Source organism: Fukomys damarensis, unplaced genomic scaffold (genome assembly GCF_012274545.1).
Source record: "Fukomys damarensis isolate Sample0158 unplaced genomic scaffold, DMR_v1.0_HiC HiC_scaffold_28, whole genome shotgun sequence".
Classification (NCBI taxonomy): Eukaryota; Metazoa; Chordata; class Mammalia; order Rodentia; family Bathyergidae; genus Fukomys; species Fukomys damarensis.
The window spans coordinates 45,834,925-45,857,022 of record NW_022900940.1 but is presented as its reverse complement, the minus strand read 5'-3'; the positions used below and the strand labels follow the sequence as shown (position 1 = coordinate 45,857,022).

Sequence of the window (22,098 nt, the reverse complement as noted above, 5' to 3'; positions counted from 1 at the left end):
CGCCCACCTGTTCGCCTTCTCTCACAGACCGCAGTCACCCGGAAGGAGGTCCTGGCGAGGCCCACACCAAGATGCACACCAGCTCCCTCAGTTGGCATCTTCCAGAGAGGGCTGAGCCCCAGAGCTGCCCCGGGACTCCAGTGTACAGCCCAAGCAGAGAGGAACAGGGCAGAATCTACCTGGAACCCTAGGTGGGGTTGCCTCTCAAAAAAAAGGATGAAGATTTTTTTTCTGCTACTCATATTCTCTGGGGGCTCAGTAAACCCTTCAAAAAACATCACTCAGTCCTCAGCACAGATCTTAACTTTGAGGCAGTGCTGTTGGTTGGTACCACACAGACAAAAGTGACAAGCAGACTTACCTTCCCCTGCAAAAAATAATAATGATAATCTCTAAAGCCATGATTAATTCTTATACAGAATAACTAAATGTCCCAAAAGAAAAAGATACTCATTAGCTAATAATAATCCTGTACTATATACAGTGCACTATATGGTAACAGTTGTCACATCTCTCTTTTACTTGCAACTTAATTCTAGTTTAAGAGCCTGAGCTATTCCTATGCACATGAATTTACGCCTACATGAAGTGACGCTGCCCCTTCCCAATCTCTCTCTATGTATATGTATGTATATGTATATATGTATTGTGGTATACAGAGGGGTACATATATACATGTTAGTCGGTGTGCAAAATGTACAGTGTGTTCAGTGTGGTGAACTGTACCCTAAAGCACACAACTTTGTCTTTGAGTAACAGAAAGCACTGGGTAAGTATGTAGAAGCTAATGTGTAACTCTCCTTACCTTTGGAAAAGGTTTATTCAGACTTTAGGTGTCCATGACCATTGTGAATTACCTCATCTATAAAAACAGCATTCACCAAGCTGGGTGTGGTGGCACACGCCTGTAATCCCAGCACTCAGGAGGCTAAGGCATTAGGATCCCTGTGAGTTCAAGATCAGCCTGGGGCTACATAGGGAGTTCCAGCTGTCTCAACTACTAGTGAGACCCTGTCTCAAAAAAACAAAACAAACAAACAAAAACAGCATTCACCTTTAGGAGGGAGCATAAATTATGTATATATTCTGCCTCACCCATCCGGCACACAAACTCTGTTCAGTAACTGGGGCTACACTGCTTTTTTGGTTTTTACTGCCCTTGCTAGAATCTTCTCAGAGAGTCAGGTTTGATTTTAAGGTTTTGAAAATAATTATTTTATATGAACAAAAAAAGCTCAGTTTTCACTTCTACAAAGTCCCAAACTGAAATTCTCTTGGTCACTTGAATCCATCCACCAAGTCCCCCACCAATAATTCATACCACGGGAACCATAGAGCTACCGATTTATATGATTATTATTAGAAGAATTCTAGGTACTTACTCAGTAATACAATAAATTACAAAAAGAGACTGAATTCTCTACAGATGGTAGATGTGGTGCTTCCTACGGTCTCTGGTTTGCAACTTTTAAATTAAGAAGCCGGTAAGAACCAGATATGAAGTTGGACTAAGAGATTTTTACTTTCAGGCATTTGTGGTTGGCTTTTCTTTTGGTTTGTTTTTTCCTGTCATCCTAGAGCAAAATCATGTCTGGGCAGGAAACACAGTCCTCCCCAGTAGCCATTTTCTTAGCCTCATACTGAAGATATAAAGTTAATGATTTAATGCAAGAAAAAGTACTAGCGATGTAGGGTTGCGCACACCTGTAATCCCAGCATTTGGGAGGCTGAGCCAGGAGATCACTGCAAGCTTGAGGCCAGCCTGGGCTACATAGTGGATTCAAGGCCAGCCTGAACTGGATAGTGAGACTCACTCTCCAAAAAAAAAAATAGAAATAGAGAATGAGTGCTAGCTAACATTTGATGTGCTCCTGTGAGTTCTACAAATACCTTGAATCGGGATTATGAGAGTTAGCCTTCCACGTAATTTTAGGGGTGGGAATGGGACTCCAGTAAATTCCAGCAATTAAATGGCTTCTACATAAAGGAGCTGACAAAGCTCTGGGGGTGGGATGGAAGATTTTTTTCTCTACTGGATTTAACCAAAGAGTCAGTGGAAGAAGTCTCAGGCCCCAGGGTAGTAAAGCCACAATAAAACCTCATCAGTTCAGACCCAAATATAATTTGATTGCAGACAGTTTAACTGCAGATATAGCTTTTCTAATTTTTCTTAAATAAATTCTCTGACATGATCTCAACTCTGTCTTGAAATTCTAAAGGTTCTTCATACACCAGTACTTTTTTTCATCCTAAAACCTATGACATTAAATCTTCTATCTTTTTAAACTTTGATTTATCAGTCAATGTATCTATAATTATCAGGATTAAAAAGTATGTTACAGACCTACACTAATATAGACAATATGAATACTATAAATGGTATTTACTTTGGTTTTCCGTTACAGACTACATTCAAAAGCAGTAAAATGATGCCTCTTTTTAAAAAGCTTAACCATTCAGGATTTTTTTCTGTTGACAGACCAGCATTTGTAGGCTCCCTTTACTCTGAATCAGTGAGGTTTTACAGTAAATTAAAATAGAAACAGCAGGTGTCTATTTCCAGCCAAGCAGACCTTGCAGAATGGTCCATGACTTGATTTTTTCCATTTAATTTGCAAACCAGCCACACGTTGATAAAGGAGAAGTAAGTAAAGTGAAATCTCACGAAAGAAGAGAGGTGGACCCCTGTTCTGCCTTCCCGTGGCTGTTAGAATGTCCCTCTAATAACCGATAGATTGCAGAAGAGCTTGGCCATTGAGCAAACCCTTTCATTTATGGAATTATTTCCATAACCATCTTTCATGTTTCCAAATGCCTTCCCATCATTTTTTGGTGAATGCTCCGGAAAGTGTTTCCAGTGTAAATACTTTATAGTGTTGAGTGGGGAGGTGGGGGACAAGACGGGGCTGGCAATTTGTTTTTGTTTTATTGCTCTCTTTGAAATCAGCAAACAGGGCCTGTTGACACCGCCACTCATGCTGCATGCTCCCTGCCAGAGATGATTAGTCACCATGCATGCGTGCCTTTGAATTGCATTCGCATCTGGCCCATCTGATGTGAATGTCATACCTGAGACCGTGCACAGTGATTTTCAAGGGCTCACGTGCATGCAAATGAGTTACTTCACTGATATTTTTTGGTTTTCAATGTACATATGTGTCCAACCTCCAGAATGTAAGTTCTGATCTTGGTATCTCCTACCCTAAGCCTGATCTTTCCTTCAGAGCGGATGTAAAACCAAGGGCTCCTTTGCAGAAAGAGATTTTGCCTCAAAAGTTCTGTGACAATTGCAACAATGGTTTCCTTTGACATAGCATGAAGTAGGAGTAATGTTTCCACTGTGTAGGGAGACGTGAGTCCCTGAGTTCATAATTAGCCCCCAGATACATAGATACAAGTGCACAATAACTGCAAATTTTCAAGTTAGACCAGCAGAAAACCCACAAACACAGTGAAGAAACTCCCAAATTTTAATACCTTAGAGCAAGAACTAGCCAACAGCAATGATACAGAGCATGACTCAAAACCTACTGAGTTATTGTAAATTGAACAGAAGTTCCAGGTCTGTCATTTCTTCAGCTATACCCTGTGACCTACACGTCAGGCCTCTTGGTGGCAGGCTTAGAACTGTGAAGAGCCCTGCCTTGGACTCGGAGAGTCCCGTTTGAAGCCAGGATGCTGTTCTCTTTACAATAAAGTGACCAAACCCTGCTGGATGCACAGTCAGTCTGAAACAGTGAGGGCTGGAGTTTGTGTCCTGAGTCCAAGAAAGAAACTCACCTCTTTGTCTACTGTTTTTCTGCCAAATTTCAAAGGCCTTTGCATGGTGGTCAGACTTAATGGTGGAACATGCCGAGACATTCCTGTCACTCTTTGCGGTAGACATGGATGCAGCCTTGGAGGTGCAGCCCCCAGACACGTGGGACAGTTTTCCAGTGTTTCAGCTGCTGAATGACTTTCTCCGTACCGACTGTACGTATCATCTTTGAATGCGAACTTTCTTGTGTACTATGCAGATAAACGTGGTGCTGGGATATCTTTATTCCAAGAAGACTGCAGGTCAGAGGGACTTCTTTTATTTTTAATTCCTTTAAGTTTATCGGTACATTTTAGGTGCACATTATGATCACTTTCATCATTGAAAATTTGTACCTGTAATGATCTATCTTGGTTCTTGTTTTTTTCCCCACTCCCCTGCCCTCCCTTCAACCCCTCCACCCCTCCCTATTTACAAAAACTTCGCTTCTGTTTTTTTCCTTCTTTTCTCAAATTTTTTCCTTTCCTTCTTTCCTTTCCCCCATCCTCCTCCCTACTTTCCCTTCCCTTTTGGACCTTTTCTTCCTGTTTTACATTATCTGTTATACATTTTGGTCCTCATTTACTCTTGCAGTTTCTCACACCATAGAAAGTATTTGGTATTTACACATGTGTGTCCTATTTATTTCACTTAAGAATTTGGCCTCAATATGCATCCATTTAGCTATACATGTCTCAAGTTTTTCTTTACAGCTGAGTAGTACTCCATTCTATTTTTTTAAAAATCTTCTTTACCCAGTCTTCGGTTGATGGGTAATTGGGCTCTTTCCAAGATTTAGCTATTAGAAACTGTGCCACTATGAATATGGGTGCACTTATATTGCTGTGGGATGATTCCTTTAATTCTTTTTTGAACATACCCACCAAGGGAATAGCTGGGTCAAACGGGAGCTCTGATCCTAGTTCTTTGAGGAATCTCCACACCGATTTCTACAGTGGTTGCAGCAGTCTGCGCTCCCACCAACAGTGGAAAAGGGTTTCTTTCTCCCCACAACCCCACCAGCATTTGTTATTGATTGATTTCTTGATAGCAGCCATTCTTTCTGGGGTGAGGTGGAATCTCAGTGTTGTTTTCTCTGAGAGAATTCTTCATGGTTATATTATTAGCAAAAACACATACACACAGGCTCCCAAACCAAACAGCTGATGGGTGTTCCCTGCCTTCCAGAGAGTGTCCTGTTGTGGGGAAGCCCGCTCCTAACTAGAACAACCCAAGAGCAGTGTGAGGAGAGGGATCTGTTCCTTGTGTGTTTTTACTGGAACAAATTAATTAGCTTAACCTCCTCACATGGGGAAGCTTTATCAAAAGATGCTTTCTGGATGAAAAGTTTCTTGGGCCAGGGATTTAGCTCAGCGGTTTGGTGGCCTGCCTTGCAAGCACAAGGACCGGAGTTCAATTCCCAGTACCAAAAAAAAAAAAAAAGAAAGAAAAGAAAAAAGAAAAGTTTCTCACTAAACCACATCACAAGAATTTCTTTATGTTTTATGGCAACAGCCATAAAACAGCCTTCCCTGGAACAGCGATGGAGTAGAATAGAAATATTCTTTCTTCCTGCTATTTTTTTTAATTCACTGAGTTTATTGGTACAGTGAGGTATACATTAAGATCACATTCATTATAGGGAATTGGTACCTTAAAGATGTATCTTGGTTCTTATTTTTTCCCATTCCCGTTTCCTTCCTTCCACCCCTCCATCCGTCTCTACTTACAGAAGCTCTGCTTCCGTTATTTCCTTCTTTTCTGTTTTTTTTCCTTTCCTTTCTTTTTCCCTGCCCCTCTTCCCTAAATCCCCTTCTCCTGCTTCCTGCTAATTTAATGAGAGGAAAGGGAGTGGATACAAACAAAAAAATTCTTTGAAATGGTGTGGATTGTTTTGTTTTTAAGGAGCATGATTGTTTTCCCTTTTAGAAGAGTGACATAAATGGGTAAAGTGTTTTTAACTCCATTCCCCTTGCAAACAAAATTTAGCATGAGCTTCAAGGCTGTCAGTGTTCCTTTTCTCCCCTCCTCCTCCTCCTCCTCCTCCTCCTCTTTTTTTTGGCTTTCTTCAGAGCTGAGTATTGAATGTAGCAAACAATCATCTCTGTGTGTGCTGAACTTTGATAAAGCAACTATAGGTTCTTACCAAACTTCTGCTCCTCTGTTCTAGATAATTTGTGCAATGGAAAATTTCACAAACACCTGCAAGACCTGTTTGCCCCACTTGTTGTTAGATATGTGGATTTGATGGAGTCCTCAATTGCACAATCCATTCACAGGGGCTTTGAGCGGGAGTCATGGGAACCAGTCAAGTAAGGACACCTCTTTTGATACTATCGGAGTTTGGGTTCAAATTGCTGCAGAGTCACACACAAATGGGCTGATGGTGTCACTTGATTTTCATTGTCAATATGGACAGAGAGCAAACACCACACATGTTTCCTGCTATGGTACTCAGACCTTCCTTGACCGAATGGAGGATGAGGAGTGAGAAATGGTTCATGAAGTATGACCATTGTTTTATTGCACAACAGAAATAAGAATTAACAGAGATAAACCTGATGATACCAGTACTGTGTATTTTACTCAAATAGTAATATCCTCAGAAAGTATTTTCCCCGGTGTGTTCCATAGGGTTTTCGGGAGCGTCAACAAAGTTTTTCTATAAAAGGCCAGATAGTAAATATTTAGTCTTTTTAAAGTCACATAATCTGTCTTAATTACTTCACTCTGTCATTGTAGCATGAAAATAGTTATAGTTTGTATGTAAACAAACAAGTGTGGCTGTGTCTCTGTAAAACTTTATTTAAAAACAGGGCTACAGTTTGCTATCCCCAGGTCTAAGTCTTTCCAACATAACTTCAAAAACATAAGGGCTCTTTTTGTAGCCCAGGGTGTTTAGGAAATGCTACATACCCCACTTCTCCACCCACCCCCCTCATCCTGACACTAGCATATTTAAAAACTAAGAAGTTGGTAATACAGAGTCTTGCTACCCTGAGTTTCCTAAATGTAGCTGAGCATGGTACATGTTTTGGGGTTATAGCCTGCATTTCTCATCGCAGGAGCTTCTGTGAGTTGTGTGAGTTTGTTCATTTCCACAACTGCCTGGCAGATCGTAGGGCCTACCTCAAAGTGTTGGGCAGATTCAGGGGCAGCTCCATCCCCAGTCAGCAGGGGGCCTGAGCTTAGCACTGCCAGAGACTGATCTCAGACCCCTTTTTCTTCAACATGTGGAGAGTTTTTAGTGTGGTCTGAAGAGTTCTAGGAAAGCCTAGTACTGGTTTTTTCTGTTCGATTTTTCTCCCCACCATAATACTTTTAAAAAATCATTCTGTTCTCTCTATGCATCTTTGGGCTGTAGCAACCAGTATGAGCAAATGGGAGATATGTACCAGCAAGTTCTAAGAACAGATGTTCAAAAGGCTCTTCCTCAGCTTGGAAGCCTTGACTTCTGCCCTATTTTTAAGCAGTTTTCTGAATCCGGACCCTCCCTCTGATATTAGATGTGTACCTTTCTCTGCCTCCTGCACATCTGAGCCACAAGAGAATTTTTGGCCTTGCCCTACTAAGAAAAGGTTAATAGATAGTAGCTCTTTAATTGCAAGTACTAAGAAGTCTAAATTTTAGTTTTTTATGCTCAGGTTTATAATGGTGGTGTTGACTTTTAAATCATGGGTATAAGGCCAGGTCCTGTGATGAAAGGCATAATGAGGGACTCCATCTCTCATTAATTACCACGATAATCAAATCAGTCGTGCTTTGGAGAATAGCTGTGAAAAAGAAAAGGTTTAAATGAGTAATATTCACATTTTGAAAATAGCAGTGGTCTTGAAATAGCATTTACTTCCTTGAGTTTAAATGCGGAAGGTACTACTGCCAACACACATGGGAAAGAAATGATTGCTATCCTTCACTATTCCTGGAAAAGCCCTAGATTTAGGGTCTGGTCGTCCCTTTACCAGCCAGAAGGCAAGGGTTTGAATCTCTATGAACTTGTTTGCTCATCTGCAAAACCGCTTTTTGAAAAAGTCCCTACCCAGGATCTGAGAATTGTCATGAAGATCTGTGATAATGTCACGAAAGTCATTTTATAATCTGTTAAATTCTTCAGAAGCCAAACATATGACTGCTATTCCTTTGGAAGCATTAAATATTCTTAGTACTATCAGAAGTAAAGATAGAATCAAAATCATTTTCACAATTGGAAGACTGACTCTGGGAATGTTTTGTTGGGGATTTTTTTGCTGATGAAAAGAAGCTGAACTTGTGGATCAGTTCAATTAGAAAGATCCAAATCTTTATAAGGGAATAAGTGTTGTGAGTAATCACCTGGGAATTATGTACATCTGTTTGTTTTTTAAATAAGTCTGTGCAAACTGTCCAAAACTGTGCTGTGAGTTAGTGAGTCTGATTTTGCAGGGTTTTTTTTTTCAATTTCTGCTGAACATTACATGCCCGTTGGGAGTATGTGGAGATTTTTCAAATGGCCAACTAAAATCTGAGTCAAAAATTTTTAAATTACACATCTTATCAGCTGATTTGTAAATGGAGTGTGGATGCTGTGAGACAGCTTTGCAGAAAGACATTGAGTGAAAGGTGAAAACAGAGCTGGGGGGCCGGGGATTTAGCTCAGTGGCACTGCACCTGCTCACAAGGGCAAGGTCCTGACTTCGATCCCTGGTGCCCGGCCCTCCCCGCCAGAGAGCTGGCAGGCGTGGGAGTGAATCTCTCCACAACTCCTGCCACATGAAGAAAACCAAGTTCAGACTTTCATCAGTCAGCGTCCTTAGAAGAATGCTGATAAAGAAACAGAAATTCGTCTTTCTCCTTAGGTTTTTGTCCAAGTAAATAACAACCATTTTGGCATCCTTTTCAAGTTCACCCCAAAACAAGAATCTGACTTAGATAAATTTAGTTCACAAATTTTTTTCAATTTTTGCCACATGATCATCCAGCACGCGCGCGCACGCGCGTGCAGCCTTTCTCTTGAACAACTGCTATCCTCAAATAGTTCTGTTCTCCCATTTTTCAGAAGTCATGATTATAGGCACCGGATTACAGGTAAATATGAGAAATGCAACGTAAAGCTTACTTTAAAATAACTAGGATTCAAAATATTAAAAAAGAAAAACAGCATTCTGATGAGAAAATGCTACCTGAGCTGGGCATGGTGGCGCATGCCTGTAATCCCAACACTTGGGAGGCTGAGGCAGGAGGATGGCTGTGAGTTCAAGACCAGCCTGGACTCCATAGTGAGCTCCAGGTCAATCTCAACTACACAGTGAGACCCTGTCTCAAAACAAAAACAAAAACAAAAAAAATGCTACCTGTGTGTTGAGGTTGCTAAAAATAGAATTAAAAGACTTACCTATCTTTCAGATTTCATTGTTTCTGCATATGACCCTGTAAAAGAAAATAGAGATATGAATCTCTGGGCTTGATACACCTGAGGTTATCAGATGGATGCACAGAAGAGCTAAGCCTCATGGCTGTCTTTCTCTTGAGGACGCTTCCATCTCCTAGGAGAAGAGAGAGAGGCTGTTTCTGTTGCCATTAAGCCAGATGCAGTCAGGTTGGAATCTCTATACATCATCGGAAAATGTCAGTGTGTGGCTGGCGGCACAGCTGGAGATAATCAGCGATTCAGAGACAGGCCCGGGTTGGCCATGACATCTGCAGCCCGCAGTGCTGTCCTGGGTGTCATGAGCATATGTCATGGGGATCCACTAAGTTGGGCAGGTATTTTGCAACCTTCCTGGGACCCCTCAGTACAAGTTTTGGGCCCCAACAAGCAGGTGGACAACATTCCCACCACCTGTTTTCTGTCAGCTAGTTGTTAATAGTCATAATGGCCTTCAAGGTAAAAGAAATTTTAGAGCGTATCTAATCACTCTTACCGGGTCCGTGACTTCCCAGTGCCCTTTTCTTGACAGACGGTCAGTCTCTACATGAACATTTCTGGGCACAGGGAATCCTTGACTTCATGACCACCCCTTATAGGCTAGGATGGCTCTGACATTGACACTAAGTGCTGCTTCTTGATAGATGCACACTGTAAAATTCAGCTTCATCCCTTCTCTCTTTTCTTCTTTTTCTTTCCTCTTATTTCAGTGCTGGGAATTGAACCCAGGGCCTTGTTATATGCTAGTGCACTGAGCTCCATCCCCAGCAGCTTCTTCATTTCTGAAAGTGCATTTTATAGGGGCCAGGGATTTAGCTCAGTGGTTCCACCCCCTGCCTCACAAGCACAAGGTCCCGAGTTCGATCCCCGATACCAAAAAAAAAAAAAAAAAAAAAAAGAAAGTGCATTTTGTTTTTCTGTGCCTGAGTTGTGCATATGAAAAGTGTATTTAAAATAATATCCTTTTCCAGATTGCCAAAGATGTGAATCACAGAATGATAATAAACATCTGACCAGAGCAATATTGTAGGTATCCCATTGTCAAATAGATGGGTATTAGACTTGGAATCAGAACTCCAGACTCTGCTGGTAACTTGTTGGATGCCCTTAGTCCATGAGGGTTTCTGCGTTAAGATCCTCCCTCAGTTAACCTTCATGAGACTCAAAATCCTTCTTTATTAAACAAGGACTTTGAATAGCCAGAGCTTTTCCAGTGCTTACATCCAGAAAATGTGACTCTTCATATCCATCCACATCTACCCATCTGATCACCACTGCCTAGATGATCACCTCACACCCAGAACAGAACCTGGGTCATAACCCGGGCTCATACAAGATACAGACTGCAGATTGTAAGGATACAATAGGAAAACTATGGGGATGAGAAATTGAAAGAGATGCCTTTCACTGATTAGGACATTCGACCTAGTTGGAACAACATACACACAAGAATGGCTTTAACTATTTACCAGAATACCCATGTACAAATAATATGAAGACTTTAGAAGAGAGAGAAATGAAGTTCTACAGAAGGATGATGAAGGAAATGGCTTGGGGATGCTGGCAAAAAGCATGAGCTAAAGCAGAAGTGAGAGGTCAGAGTATGCAAAAGAAATTGTGAGTGTTCAGTTGGGCCAGCATGAACATTAAGGAGAAGGCCAGACAGTTTGGGAGGGTCTTAAATCCCATGAAGTTTGGAACTTTATTGTATGGCTGATGCAGTCTGGATGGCTCCACAGCCCCCAAACTGGGAAAAATTGGTATGTGGCAGAGTAGAGAAATACCTTACACTTTTCATATACAAAGCACAGGTCTACATACAGTTCATAAACAGATTTTAAAAAGTACATCTGTGGTATTAACTGTCCATGGAAAAGGAAGTTGGAGAGGGTAATGGACCAAAAAGGTTTTTAAAATACCACTCTAGACTCTAGCAGGATACCAGGGAGAGTCTATGACCGAATGTAGGGATTAGACCCAGGAAAAGACATTAAAAGAGGCTTTCATATCCAGAACACTAAGAGCAGACAAGATACACTGTGTATATTTATGCAGTAAGGGGCTCTTAAAAGTAGAAAGTGTTCTCTGTCTGAAGATCTACCCTCATCCACACTGTAAAACAGACATCTTTGAGAGAAGACACAGCTGTGTCTGCATGGGGACATAGTCTGAATTCCAATTGATTGTAAGAAGTAGGGACTGGCTCCGCCCAGTCATTGGCATCAGCAGAAATGACATGACGCATGCGCCTGTGACACCGCTCCACGTGAGCGGGAAGGATTTGGAATCCTGTGCACTAAAGATGGGGCTAAATGAAAGCTATCCTTTTTCAGCAGTCTCCAAATGAAGGAAAGAGTCTTGATTTTTAACATGTATCAGTTGTTAGAATTGCAATTCACACTTCTATACTATCTGGAGACACACAATTACGATTGTCACAGAGAAGCATGACTAACTCGTTCTTAGGTAGTAGCTAAGGGACCCCCTTTAAAAATAATAATTTGTCACAGCCATTACCAGCTTCAGAAGCCCCGTCATTGGAGCTAAGAGAACTGAGAGCCAGGAGAACACTTCCCCTGGTCACACGTGTATTAGCGAACTATTATGCTTGCAGTTGGCCTCTTTGGTTACTAGTGTGCTTTACTATCTAAATGAAATATTAGTCACGTTAGTAATACACTGTATTATTTTGCTAAAAGTAAAAATAGCAAGCCTGTTTTATTATTTTTAAAGTAGACTGTTATAATATGTCCCATGGGAAAAAGTTTCTATTTGAGCCCAGGGCAGTAGTCTAGCCAAAATGTCAGATTTTATAATTACAATATATTTTGATTAATACAAGTATTTTTTATTTTTGTGTGCAGAATGAAGTTTGCTTCTAATTTGTGTACTCACCATCCACTAATATGTTTAAATTAGGTTGCTTTTGCATTCATCTGTATGTTATTCATTTCTAGCTGCTTCTAATGTGCTCAGAATTGACATTTTAACTTTCCAGGCTGCCATCTCTAAGATCTCTTAATTCCTTGATCATTATTCAGTGTGTGTATCATTTAATGATCACATTTGCTTATATAGGCTTACACATGTCTCCGTGGAGATCGCCAGCGGATTTGTTACATGGAAGTGTTTACCACTGAAAACCACTAGGGACTGAATTCAAAGGCAAATTCCTCAGTTAACAGGGACGCATGGAAGAAAAAGTTCCATTTTTTTTTTCTTTCTACTTAATTGTCATATTTAGCTCACCACTTGACCGTTTCCACAAAAGCACACTTTAGTCCCAGGCAGAGATTATGTAATTGGCTTTACCAAACCGTGAAATAGAAAGGACAAATCTCTGAGACCCCTAGGTTCCCCTGAGGAGGGGGTGCCAGGTTGGTAGTGCTGTATTCCAGGTTTTTCAGCCTTTACCCAGGTCTATTGCCCTTAGGGAAGAGTAACTTGTTTGTAGAGGGACACAGGTGTGCGGGCATCTTCCGAGGTCGAGTTCCTGATTTAGCAGGAGTCTTGCCCATGGAGTAAGCCCAGTGGCGGCAGCTCCAGCCCCCAGGAGTCCTGTTAGTCAAACACAGCTTGCCCAGGGCAGAGCTGCTTTGGCAAAACTTGCTCTTCTCCTACAAGATCCAAAAAGAGAACCTTAGCTCCTCTGCCAAAGTGCTGTCAACTGCAGTCAGATAGGAAGGCTCCGCTCAGATGCAGAGTTAGGCTGGGCCCTACCGTGCCAGTGACTTTGGCTGGATGGAACACCCTGAAAATGCCACTGCAGAGCGCACAGTGCCAGCTCACGGAGCAGGGTACGACACAGACCCTCCAAGGAGATCACTCACTTGAGTTGGGGGTTCGTTTTGTTTTTTTCTCTTTATACACAAAACCATCACGCTCTCTTCCACACATCAGTTGGTCAATCAATCTTTGTTCAAAATCAAAAAGCTGACAGAAGGTGACATTGCTAATATTTTCTTAGTTTTGAACTAATTTTATTTTTTTTATAAAAAATACACCACTTGATTAATTTTCATACACTGAGCACACTCATGTCCTGTTCACTCATCAAGAAACAAGACATCCTGGCCTCCCAGCTGCTCCCCAGCAGCCCACTTGCTTCCCAGAGGCAACTTTCATGATGTGAAGCCCCATTTAAAATCTACACTTGGTCTCAGAGTTTTACATGAGACTTGAATGTAGGATTCTTTTTCTTTTCCTAGGGACCTGTTTCTGTGTGTAAACATTTCTCCATTTTAAATGGCCTTCATTCAGGAGAAAAAGTTACCATTTATTTTTTAAATATTCCTTAAAATTACGTAGAAGCTGATCCTCGCAGATCTGATTTCTGCATCCTCACCAACTCTGACACCCATTGTACACAGTCCTGACTGTAGAAGTAGCAGCTGGAAAACATTCCTTTTCTATATTACATCCTAGTTCTGTGTCCATTCAAGGGGTGAGCTTCCCATTCCAGTGTTTATCTGATTTCTGACTTGAAAAATACACCTCTAATGACAATAATCTATCAACAAAACTAAGAAAGTTAAAATGTGGCACCACTTGCCATTTCTGTCTTTTAAATTTTGTTTTCTGATTGACATGTACCATTTTTACATGATTTATGAAGCACAGTGTGACGTTTTGATTCGTGTATACATAGGGTAGTGATCAGCTCGGGGTAGTTAGATCTGTCACTTTAGACTTCTATCACTTTTCTGCAGTGAGTACACACAAATTCCTCTCCTCTAAACATTTTGAAATATGTACTACATTACTGTAGTTATATTCACCTTGCTGGGACCCAGAACAGCAGGATTTATTCCTCCTGTCAGCACCATTGTGCCTGTTGCTCAGTTTCTCCCCTCCCCCACCCCTCCTCCTCCGTTCCCATCAATCCCCTCTACTTCCCAGTGGCCCCAGCCCTGGCCATGCCAAGAATCCTATGAACCTCACGTTCTTAGTGTGAGACAAGTTTTACCTTCTTCTGCCAATGGACTTGGAGACTGAAGGTCCCCGCCCCCAAAGACATTTAAACAATGTGATCGTTGTGTAAGGGTGCTCTTCGAGTGTCCACACTTCCAAGTCACTCTGTGGTGAATTTCCCATTAGCACTTTTCATTTCTCTGTACCAAGCCCCATCACAGCTCCACGTCTGTAAGCTGCGTTCTGAAGTGTGTCGCTCAAGTTTTCCCTGTTGTCGTACTGTGGACTTAGCCAATTTATTTACAATTGTTGTGTGCTTCTGCCACATCTGCATTGTCACTGTGATGGTATTTTTCTTTCTGTCTGTTTCTTCCACAGGAGTTTAACCAGTAACCTACCCAATGTGAACCTACCCAATGTGAACCTTCCCAAAGTACCAAATCTACCAGTTAACATCCCTCTAGGCATCCCACAAATGCCTACTTTTTCGGCACCGTCATGGATGGCTGCTATATATGATGCTGAGTGTGTATTCAGTTCACATTAGATCTAATTTAAATTTAAGTGATCTTGGCATGGATATGTATTGTTTATTTCTATACATCCTATATAACAGAGATAGAGATGGATAATTAGACATATTTTGCTGATCGTGCAGAGACAATATTGTTTATTTCTGGCATGCATCATGTTTGTAAGACATTTGCTATATATACAGTACTAACAATTTGTCTTACGCCCACTGAATGCTTGAGGACTAAATTTCACTTCCTGAATTACTTCGTAAAAGGACCACATCCCCTTTTTAAATGTAGGTGACATGGCTCAAGAAGTTAGTCATCCAAAAATAGTCCAGGAAACCTATTTTTTTTGGCTGGCCAGTCATCTCTGACCTGATCCAAGTGTAAGAGAGAACACACCTACCTAGAAGCTGGCTTTGGAGCTTTTGTTTCTTTTAACAAAAAAAATTCTTAGAGATTGCTTAAGCCATAAGGCATATTTTTGTGTTATCAGAAGCAAGATATAGTCACAGTATGTTCAAGACTGAGTAGAAATTTCTCAATGGATCAAGCCCTAGTTTTTTTTTAATTAGTATGTGTTTGTGATACATAATAAATATATTTATAGTGGGGAATTGGTACATATACATATTGCATCTTTTCCAAGGTCAGTGTATCATACAGGGCTTTGAGATCTAGGTAGCAAGAAGGACTCTGAATATAAGAATCAGGATTCAAACAGCAAATCATTAAATTCCTTGTTAGCCATATGATCTGTGATTGGAGTATCAGGCCATTCTTTAGCTTCATTCCTCCAAATGTTTGGGTTGTAAAGGATAATTTTACCTGGATCCTGGGCTACTTCTTCAAAGCCAGCAGTTTGGGAGAGAGGAGATTAAGTAGCCATTTCTTCTAGTTTAGGAAATGAGTCCTCTTTCTTTTTTTCCTTACTAAGAAGAAGATCCAGCATCCCTAAATTCTACCTCAGGGAAATTAAATTAGAACCATATGCATGATTTAATAAGTGAAATAAGGTTTAGCAATTCTATACCCTCCTTTGATCCTTTTCTTTGACCACAGCTAATTATAGGCCAGATAAGATTTTTCTTAAAAGAATAAATTGGCACATTTTCAAAGGGAAGTGTTATTATCAAAGGAATAAAAAATGATCTGAAACTGGCAGTGATGTTTTGAAATCTCGAAATCACATTCATCAAGATGGCCAGCAGCATTGCTATTCTTGTGTTAATCCAGGTAGAGAGCGGGACATTAAAATGACTTCTCCACCTGGCTCCTCCAGTGGCCTAATATTTTTTAAGACCTATAATTGCTCACAAGTTCACAGTGGAATCGTATGGTCAATGTGTCTAGTTTTCTTTTAAAGCCTGCAAAATTTTATATTTAAGGAAAACCCAAAGAAAAACATCATATTCATGCTAAGATGACTACATTAAAGTTAGATTAGGTAGTATCTGTTTAAAATTTAAAAATAAATATCTGAAAGTCTCTCTTACCTTCTTCCGTGCATGCTCTGTGACATTGTTTTTGAAAAGATATGAATCAAGACATTGTAATAAAGCAGATAATGGTCTCCGTTCAATTAATTAAGGCATGAGTGGGAACACATTTTGGTAACTGCTCAGCAATCAAAATAATCTTGGTGCTATTGCCTTAACATTAACAGTTTATCTTAAAAATAAAAAGAAAATATTCTTTTCCTCATGTCAAAACTTAATAATAAGCTCTTCAAAGAAAAAAAAACCCTACAAGAATTTTTTGAAACTCTGAAACCAGATGGGTGTCAAAATGTTGTTGTAATAAATACCAATTATTGCATTCATATGTACTTAATGATTTAAAACATAAACCATGCAGTTCCAAAACGGGGCTTAGACTAGACAAAGTTGGGGTTTCTTTTTTTTCCCAAGCACAAGATGGGGTAGGGGGAAGGCTGAACTTTCGCAGAGAGACAATGCATTCCCCTACTTCTAAACGATGCTGTATCTGAAAAGGCGTGGATTCTCAATCCCCTCCAGGAAATGCCTGATTCTATATCTTTTCATAATTCCAGTTTTCTCCCTTGCCACCTTTCATTTTAAGGACGTGTTACCTGCTCCTTTGTGTCAGATACGTCTCAGTTCTGACCTCAGACTGGTCTGTCCTGAAAACATTGCCCTGTTGGTCCAGGCCGTAGGCTTCGTCTCGGCATGTTGGGAGTTTGCCCCTCCCCTCCCTGCAGTAGCTGTGTATGCATCTATGCACTAGCTATATTTCTCTCTGAAGCATTAATTCAATGCAGCTGGCATCTGTCACAATAGAAACACCCACTCTCATCTGTTTCTATAGACGATGTCAGAACAAGTGGTAATGCATGGTGTGTTGGACATTTTATAAATTACCGTGTTAGCATTAGTGGTATGCGAGGAAGGGGGCGGGGGATGGTCACCCCTCAGAGGTCCCAAGGGGACTGTTACAGAAGGGAAAGCCAGCGAGAGAAGAGCAAGGTGGCGAGGTCAAGCATTCCCGTACACAGGCTTTCCATGGATGCCCCAGGTGAAAGTTTCTTAGACGTCATTGTGCAGACAGGAATCAAGTCCCACTTCCCCATCTGTCCAGAGGACTGGGTGAGATCATGCAAGGAGGGGGAAGCTCAGGTTTAGAGCCCTGAAGCATTGAAAATACCCCTGGTCCGCTCGCCTCTGCTCCGCCTGCCCTTGCCCAGGGGCTGCCTGTGCAATGAAAATTGGAATAATCACCCAACTAAATAGGAACTTTGGATTCAAGGTACCCAGGTGTTCCCATCTTGATCTGAATCACTCCAGTTTTTTTCCAGCTCTTCAAGAGAGAAAGCAGGTCCTCGCTCACCACTGTGTTAGCACTGTCCTCTTAAAACTGAAAGTCTTGTGCAGTCTTCGAGAGGCCTCTGCTCTGGAGGGAGCTGAGGAAATGCATGAAACCCTGAACTTTAATAACTGCATGTTGCCATGTAGTTATTATCTGTGGAGACTTACTTCTCCCCCCGGTTCGTGGCCTTCATCTGAATCATCACATGTGTTAATGTGGTTATTAGAGGAAGGCTGATTTTTACCATACACCCTTCTAGTTGCGATGGGACAGCACAGTCTTCAGACTCCTCCCTGGTCTGGAGTAATTGGCCAAGCAAAGCCAACTAAGTCATGTATGGTAAAACTCAAAATCTGCCAGTGGAGACTGCCCCTCCTCCACGGCCCACACGCGTCGTGTCGTATGTGGACGCCAGTGTTTGCCTTAAGCCTTCTAGCCCCCAGTTGTGTCTGTGTTAGTTTCCATGGAACCCGAGGCCACTGGGTGACTCTTGGTTTGTAATTTTTATCCTGCCAGTAATGGATCAGGCACCTCAGAAGACCTGTTCTGGAAACTTGACGCCCTTCAGACCTTCATTCGGGACCTGCACTGGCCCGAGGAAGAATTTGGAAAGCACCTAGAACAACGGTTGAAGTTGATGGCAAGTGACATGATTGAGTCTTGTGTCAAAAGGTAAGCCCAGGTAGCCAGACAGGTTTGGCACACTTTTTCCATTGCACAACAACTCTGGGAAGGGCCTGTGACTCTTCTTTCAAAAGGTCATGATTTGGAGATTTTGGGGGACAGTCATTGCCCGTCAAAGTCAGCTGAAGTGGTAGCTGATCAAGTCTAGTTTCAGCTCATCTTGCTTTCTATGTGTCCCAAACACAGAGTAATTTGGCTGCCAGTTTTTTCATGGTTATTGGCTTCATGAGGAAAACACTCATGTCCATTTTTTACTCATCTCTGTATCTCCAATATCTAGCAGTGTCTGGCACAAAACATTCACCTAATAAACATTTGTTAAATGGATGACTATGGGGGAACTGAGTGGGAAGGAAAAAAGAGAAAGCTATATAATTCCAGAACAGGATTATCCAGTACAGGTAGCAGGAATCTAATGATTCGCTGGCAAAATAGGCACTTCCGAAGCGGCATTCTTTCTGTACTAGGAACTGAGCACCTACTATGTGGCAACTATTAGTTGTCTCATTCAAAGTCTTATGGGGATCAGCAAGGGTAATGAGACATTGAATATACATTTTGCCTTCCCACGAATTGTCTGTGTGTTGCTGTGGCTTATAGGATTAGGGTAGGAATTGGAATATGGCACTTGAAGTTGCCAGACAGACTGTTCCAAGACGCTCACAGGAAGAAAATGAGGATGATATCTGAGCTGTTCCCATGGGCCAGGCACAGTGCTAAAGTTCTTGGCCTACAACAAAGACAGAAAGATCACATCCTTTTCCTTGTGGAGTATCTATCACTGTATATCAAATACAGAGATGAATTCCACTGATTTTACATCGTTGTCATCAGCCTGCCTAACCCCGGCATACATCCAAGTTCCTTTTCTAGTTCATAACTGTCCCATTAATTTTCCTCCTTGAAAAAAAAATACTGCAAGGAGCACAGTCTACTCCAGCTCTCCAGATGTTGCGCAGTTTAGTTGATGGATCAGTTGTGGGTGATGGGGCTGGGTTTGCCTGAAAGTCCTTTGAATTCATCATTTTATATCTTGGAAGAAGAGAAGGAGAATAGCATCAAAACTAGAAACAAAAAAGACAAAAGAACAACACAATGCCAGGTAAGTGAACTCCAGGAACTGAGGAAAGAGCCATGAGCTGTGGAGAATCTGGGCAGGTATCTGATGCTGCCTCTGGAAACTTGCAGTTCCAGTGATCCACCTTGAATATTTTTTCTTTTCTTCTCACTCTTAGAACCAAAGACAGGCCTATTTCTCAAATCCACAGGCAAAGTGTTTCCTTAGGGTTTTGATTTTCAGACTCTCCTACATAGTCCATATTGTTTTTAGGAAAAACAATGCATTTCTATTCCAGCAAACATCTTCTTACAGGACACTCCTTTGAGCCCAAAATTTCTCCCTTGATCTGTCTTAGGGGCTGAAACTCATTAGAATTAGACTTTCCAGGTCTTGATCTATGTGCAGAGTTGTACAGAAAGACATTTATGTCCTTTGCTGACAAGCCAGTCTTCTGGGTAAGAAATAAGAAATAGGGATATGCTCAGAGGAAAAAGGGAAGATCTAAGGGTGTCACACGTGAGTAAGACTCTGTTCTCTTTCTTCCCACCTAAACATTACAGTTCAGATGCCTAAAGTGAGTGAGTTACTCTGAGGCAAGGAATGGATCTGGTTCCTGCAATGTTCAGAAGTTGGTCCGCTGCACACGTCTGGCTGGCCCTGGACTCTTAAATTTCCTGATGTCCCTTTCAAAGAAGGCCCTAAACATAAGCACAAAAGCAGACAAAACAAAAGCAAGTGGAAATATCATCCCTTGACCTCCAACATGGAGAAGCACTTAGATATTTTAAGACATGATATCTACATTAGAAGAGCCTAGAACCACTTACTTTTCTCTTTGGACAGAATATATAACCTTTGTTTAAGAGCAATGTAGCAAGGACATAGTTTCCTATATATAAATTTGCAGTGCCAAAATGTCAGCAAGACCCTCCTCATTTTGAAGTTTTCAAGAAAGGCAATTCATTAGATGTTTACAAACCTGTGCCCGAATGTGTATCAGGTTTGTGCTTACCACACGAGACTGTGCGCCTGCCCTCAAGGATTAAGTCGCCCTGGGTTAAGTGAACTCTTCCTTCCCTGCTTTGAGGAGACCTCTCGGGCATATTAATTCTGCATTCATCTTCCTCCTTTCACAGCCCTGCACTCCAAGGGCTAGGAACAGTTCTGTGAAGACAGAAGACGATTACTTCATTGGAAGAGGTCGATTTAGCATTTCCATTTCTCAAATTGAGCCGGAACTGGCACACGAGCCTCAGAAGATCAGCACCAGGGCCTGTCCAACTCAGCCCCCAGCAGGCCTCCTTTTCACGAAACTAGAAAAGGATGTATTTTCAGCATAGCTTAAAATGATCATCATGATTAGAAAGCTACTTCAGTGCACTGAGTCTTTAGAAGCCAAGATGCATTTATCTTTAACATGATCATATAATCTATAAGGGTGTTTTGAGGGTTTGGTTTTTTTTTTTTCTTTAAGTTTTTTTTTCCTAAGACTGGGCTTCCAACCTTAGAAATTATACTTGGCTTTCCTGCATGCACCCAGGGTATGTTAGCAAGCTGGCATCCTTTCCTGAGCTAACTAGCTGTGTGGTCCTCCTGTGCACTGTTAGAAAACTGCTACACATTCCCCTTAAAGCAGTGCTTTCCTGGGGGCTGCATGAGCTCGAACCTGAGGGTGAACAGTGCTGAAAAGATGCACTCGGTGAAGGGGGCTCTAGTGAAACCACTGTCACTAAGCAGGTGCCTTTCTTTTGGTCATGTGATCATGTGGCCCGCTTTTCCACAACCTTTCAAAATATAGCCAGGCCCTTTTACGGTGCCGGTGTCAAAGATTAGCCCTCATACTGGTACTACCAGCTGGCCATGCTGGGATAGGTTTTTCTGGTGAGTGGCTAGCACATTGCTGATGTCATAATTTACCTACATCAGAATTAAGACTTCACCGTTAAACAGTTCTTGAACTGTATATTATGTATGCTATATATTGAGTATATAGTGTAGTTGTATGTTAAATATACTGTGATATTCTGATTATAAAAATAATATATTCTTGTTGAAAAATAAGAATGTAAGTCACCCACAGCAAGCAAACAGGCACAGTGGAAACTCCCCAGCACTGCACTTTCTAATCTCACTCCCTTCTCCAAAGGTTTCCATCTTCAACCATATCCTTTAAAGAGCAAAAACTATTATTTTTAATCAATAACAAATTTTCTGAATTTTATTTCCTTTCAGATTCTTTGCAAACCACAAAGAAAGAAAAACAATGTCATTTAACAATTTTTCCACCGTGAGATTTTAAAGATTAGAGCTGCTTTTTTGTGTGTTTTGTTTTTTTAATGAAGTGATTCAAGGTAGGCAGTTGTCAATGTGAGAGAACTTACATATGCTATAATGCTATAATCGGGTTTTTGTTCACTCATTCATTCTCCTGCAATTAGGATTCTCCATAGCATGGAAGCTATAGACAGAAATACGCTAAGCTACAGGTGTTCCGTGTACCACAGAGAAAGGAAGGGTGTACTTGGCTGTCTCCATGAATAGGCCTTCCCTTAGATGAGGAAGTCATTTAAAAGAGAACACATGTGAAGTCATTGTTGATTGAAACTGATTACAGCCTTCAATTTTCTTTTTCACTGACCTCTCAGAAAAATGTCTCCTCCACCTGCTGCCATCTGAGCACTGAATTGGTCTTTTCCTACTTTGTTTTAATAGAACCAGGATTGCATTTGAAGTTAAGCTGCAAAAAACCAGTCGATCAACAGATTTTCGAGTCCCACAGTCAATATGCACCATGTTTAATGTTATGGTTGATGCCAAAGCTCAATCAACAAAACTTTGCAGCATGGAAATGGGCCAAGAGGTAAAAAAAAAAAAAAAAAAAAAAAAAAAAAAAAAAAAA

The 22,098-nt window shown here is 41.2% G+C and overlaps 1 protein-coding gene across 25 annotated transcripts in view; it reads left to right on the top strand.

The window, feature by feature from the left end:
• Cadps (calcium dependent secretion activator) overlaps nt 1-22,098 on the top strand; it is a 418,444-nt gene that overhangs the window by 321,702 nt on the left and 74,644 nt on the right. For 9 of the 25 annotated variants that reach the window (XM_019204898.2, XM_019204899.2, XM_019204897.2 and 6 more), the window contains 6 exons: nt 2,624-2,644; nt 3,816-3,972; nt 5,967-6,108; nt 14,490-14,636; nt 17,972-18,127; nt 21,912-22,059. In XM_019204898.2, the coding sequence (XP_019060443.1) occupies nt 2,624-2,644; nt 3,816-3,972; nt 5,967-6,108; nt 14,490-14,636; nt 17,972-18,127; nt 21,912-22,059 (771 nt within the window). The remainder of the gene's footprint in view (nt 1-2,623; nt 2,645-3,815; nt 3,973-5,966; nt 6,109-14,489; nt 14,637-17,971; nt 18,128-21,911; nt 22,060-22,098) is intronic. The other 16 variants (XM_019204901.2, XM_019204900.2, XM_019204906.2 and 13 more) reach the window with 3 other exon arrangements.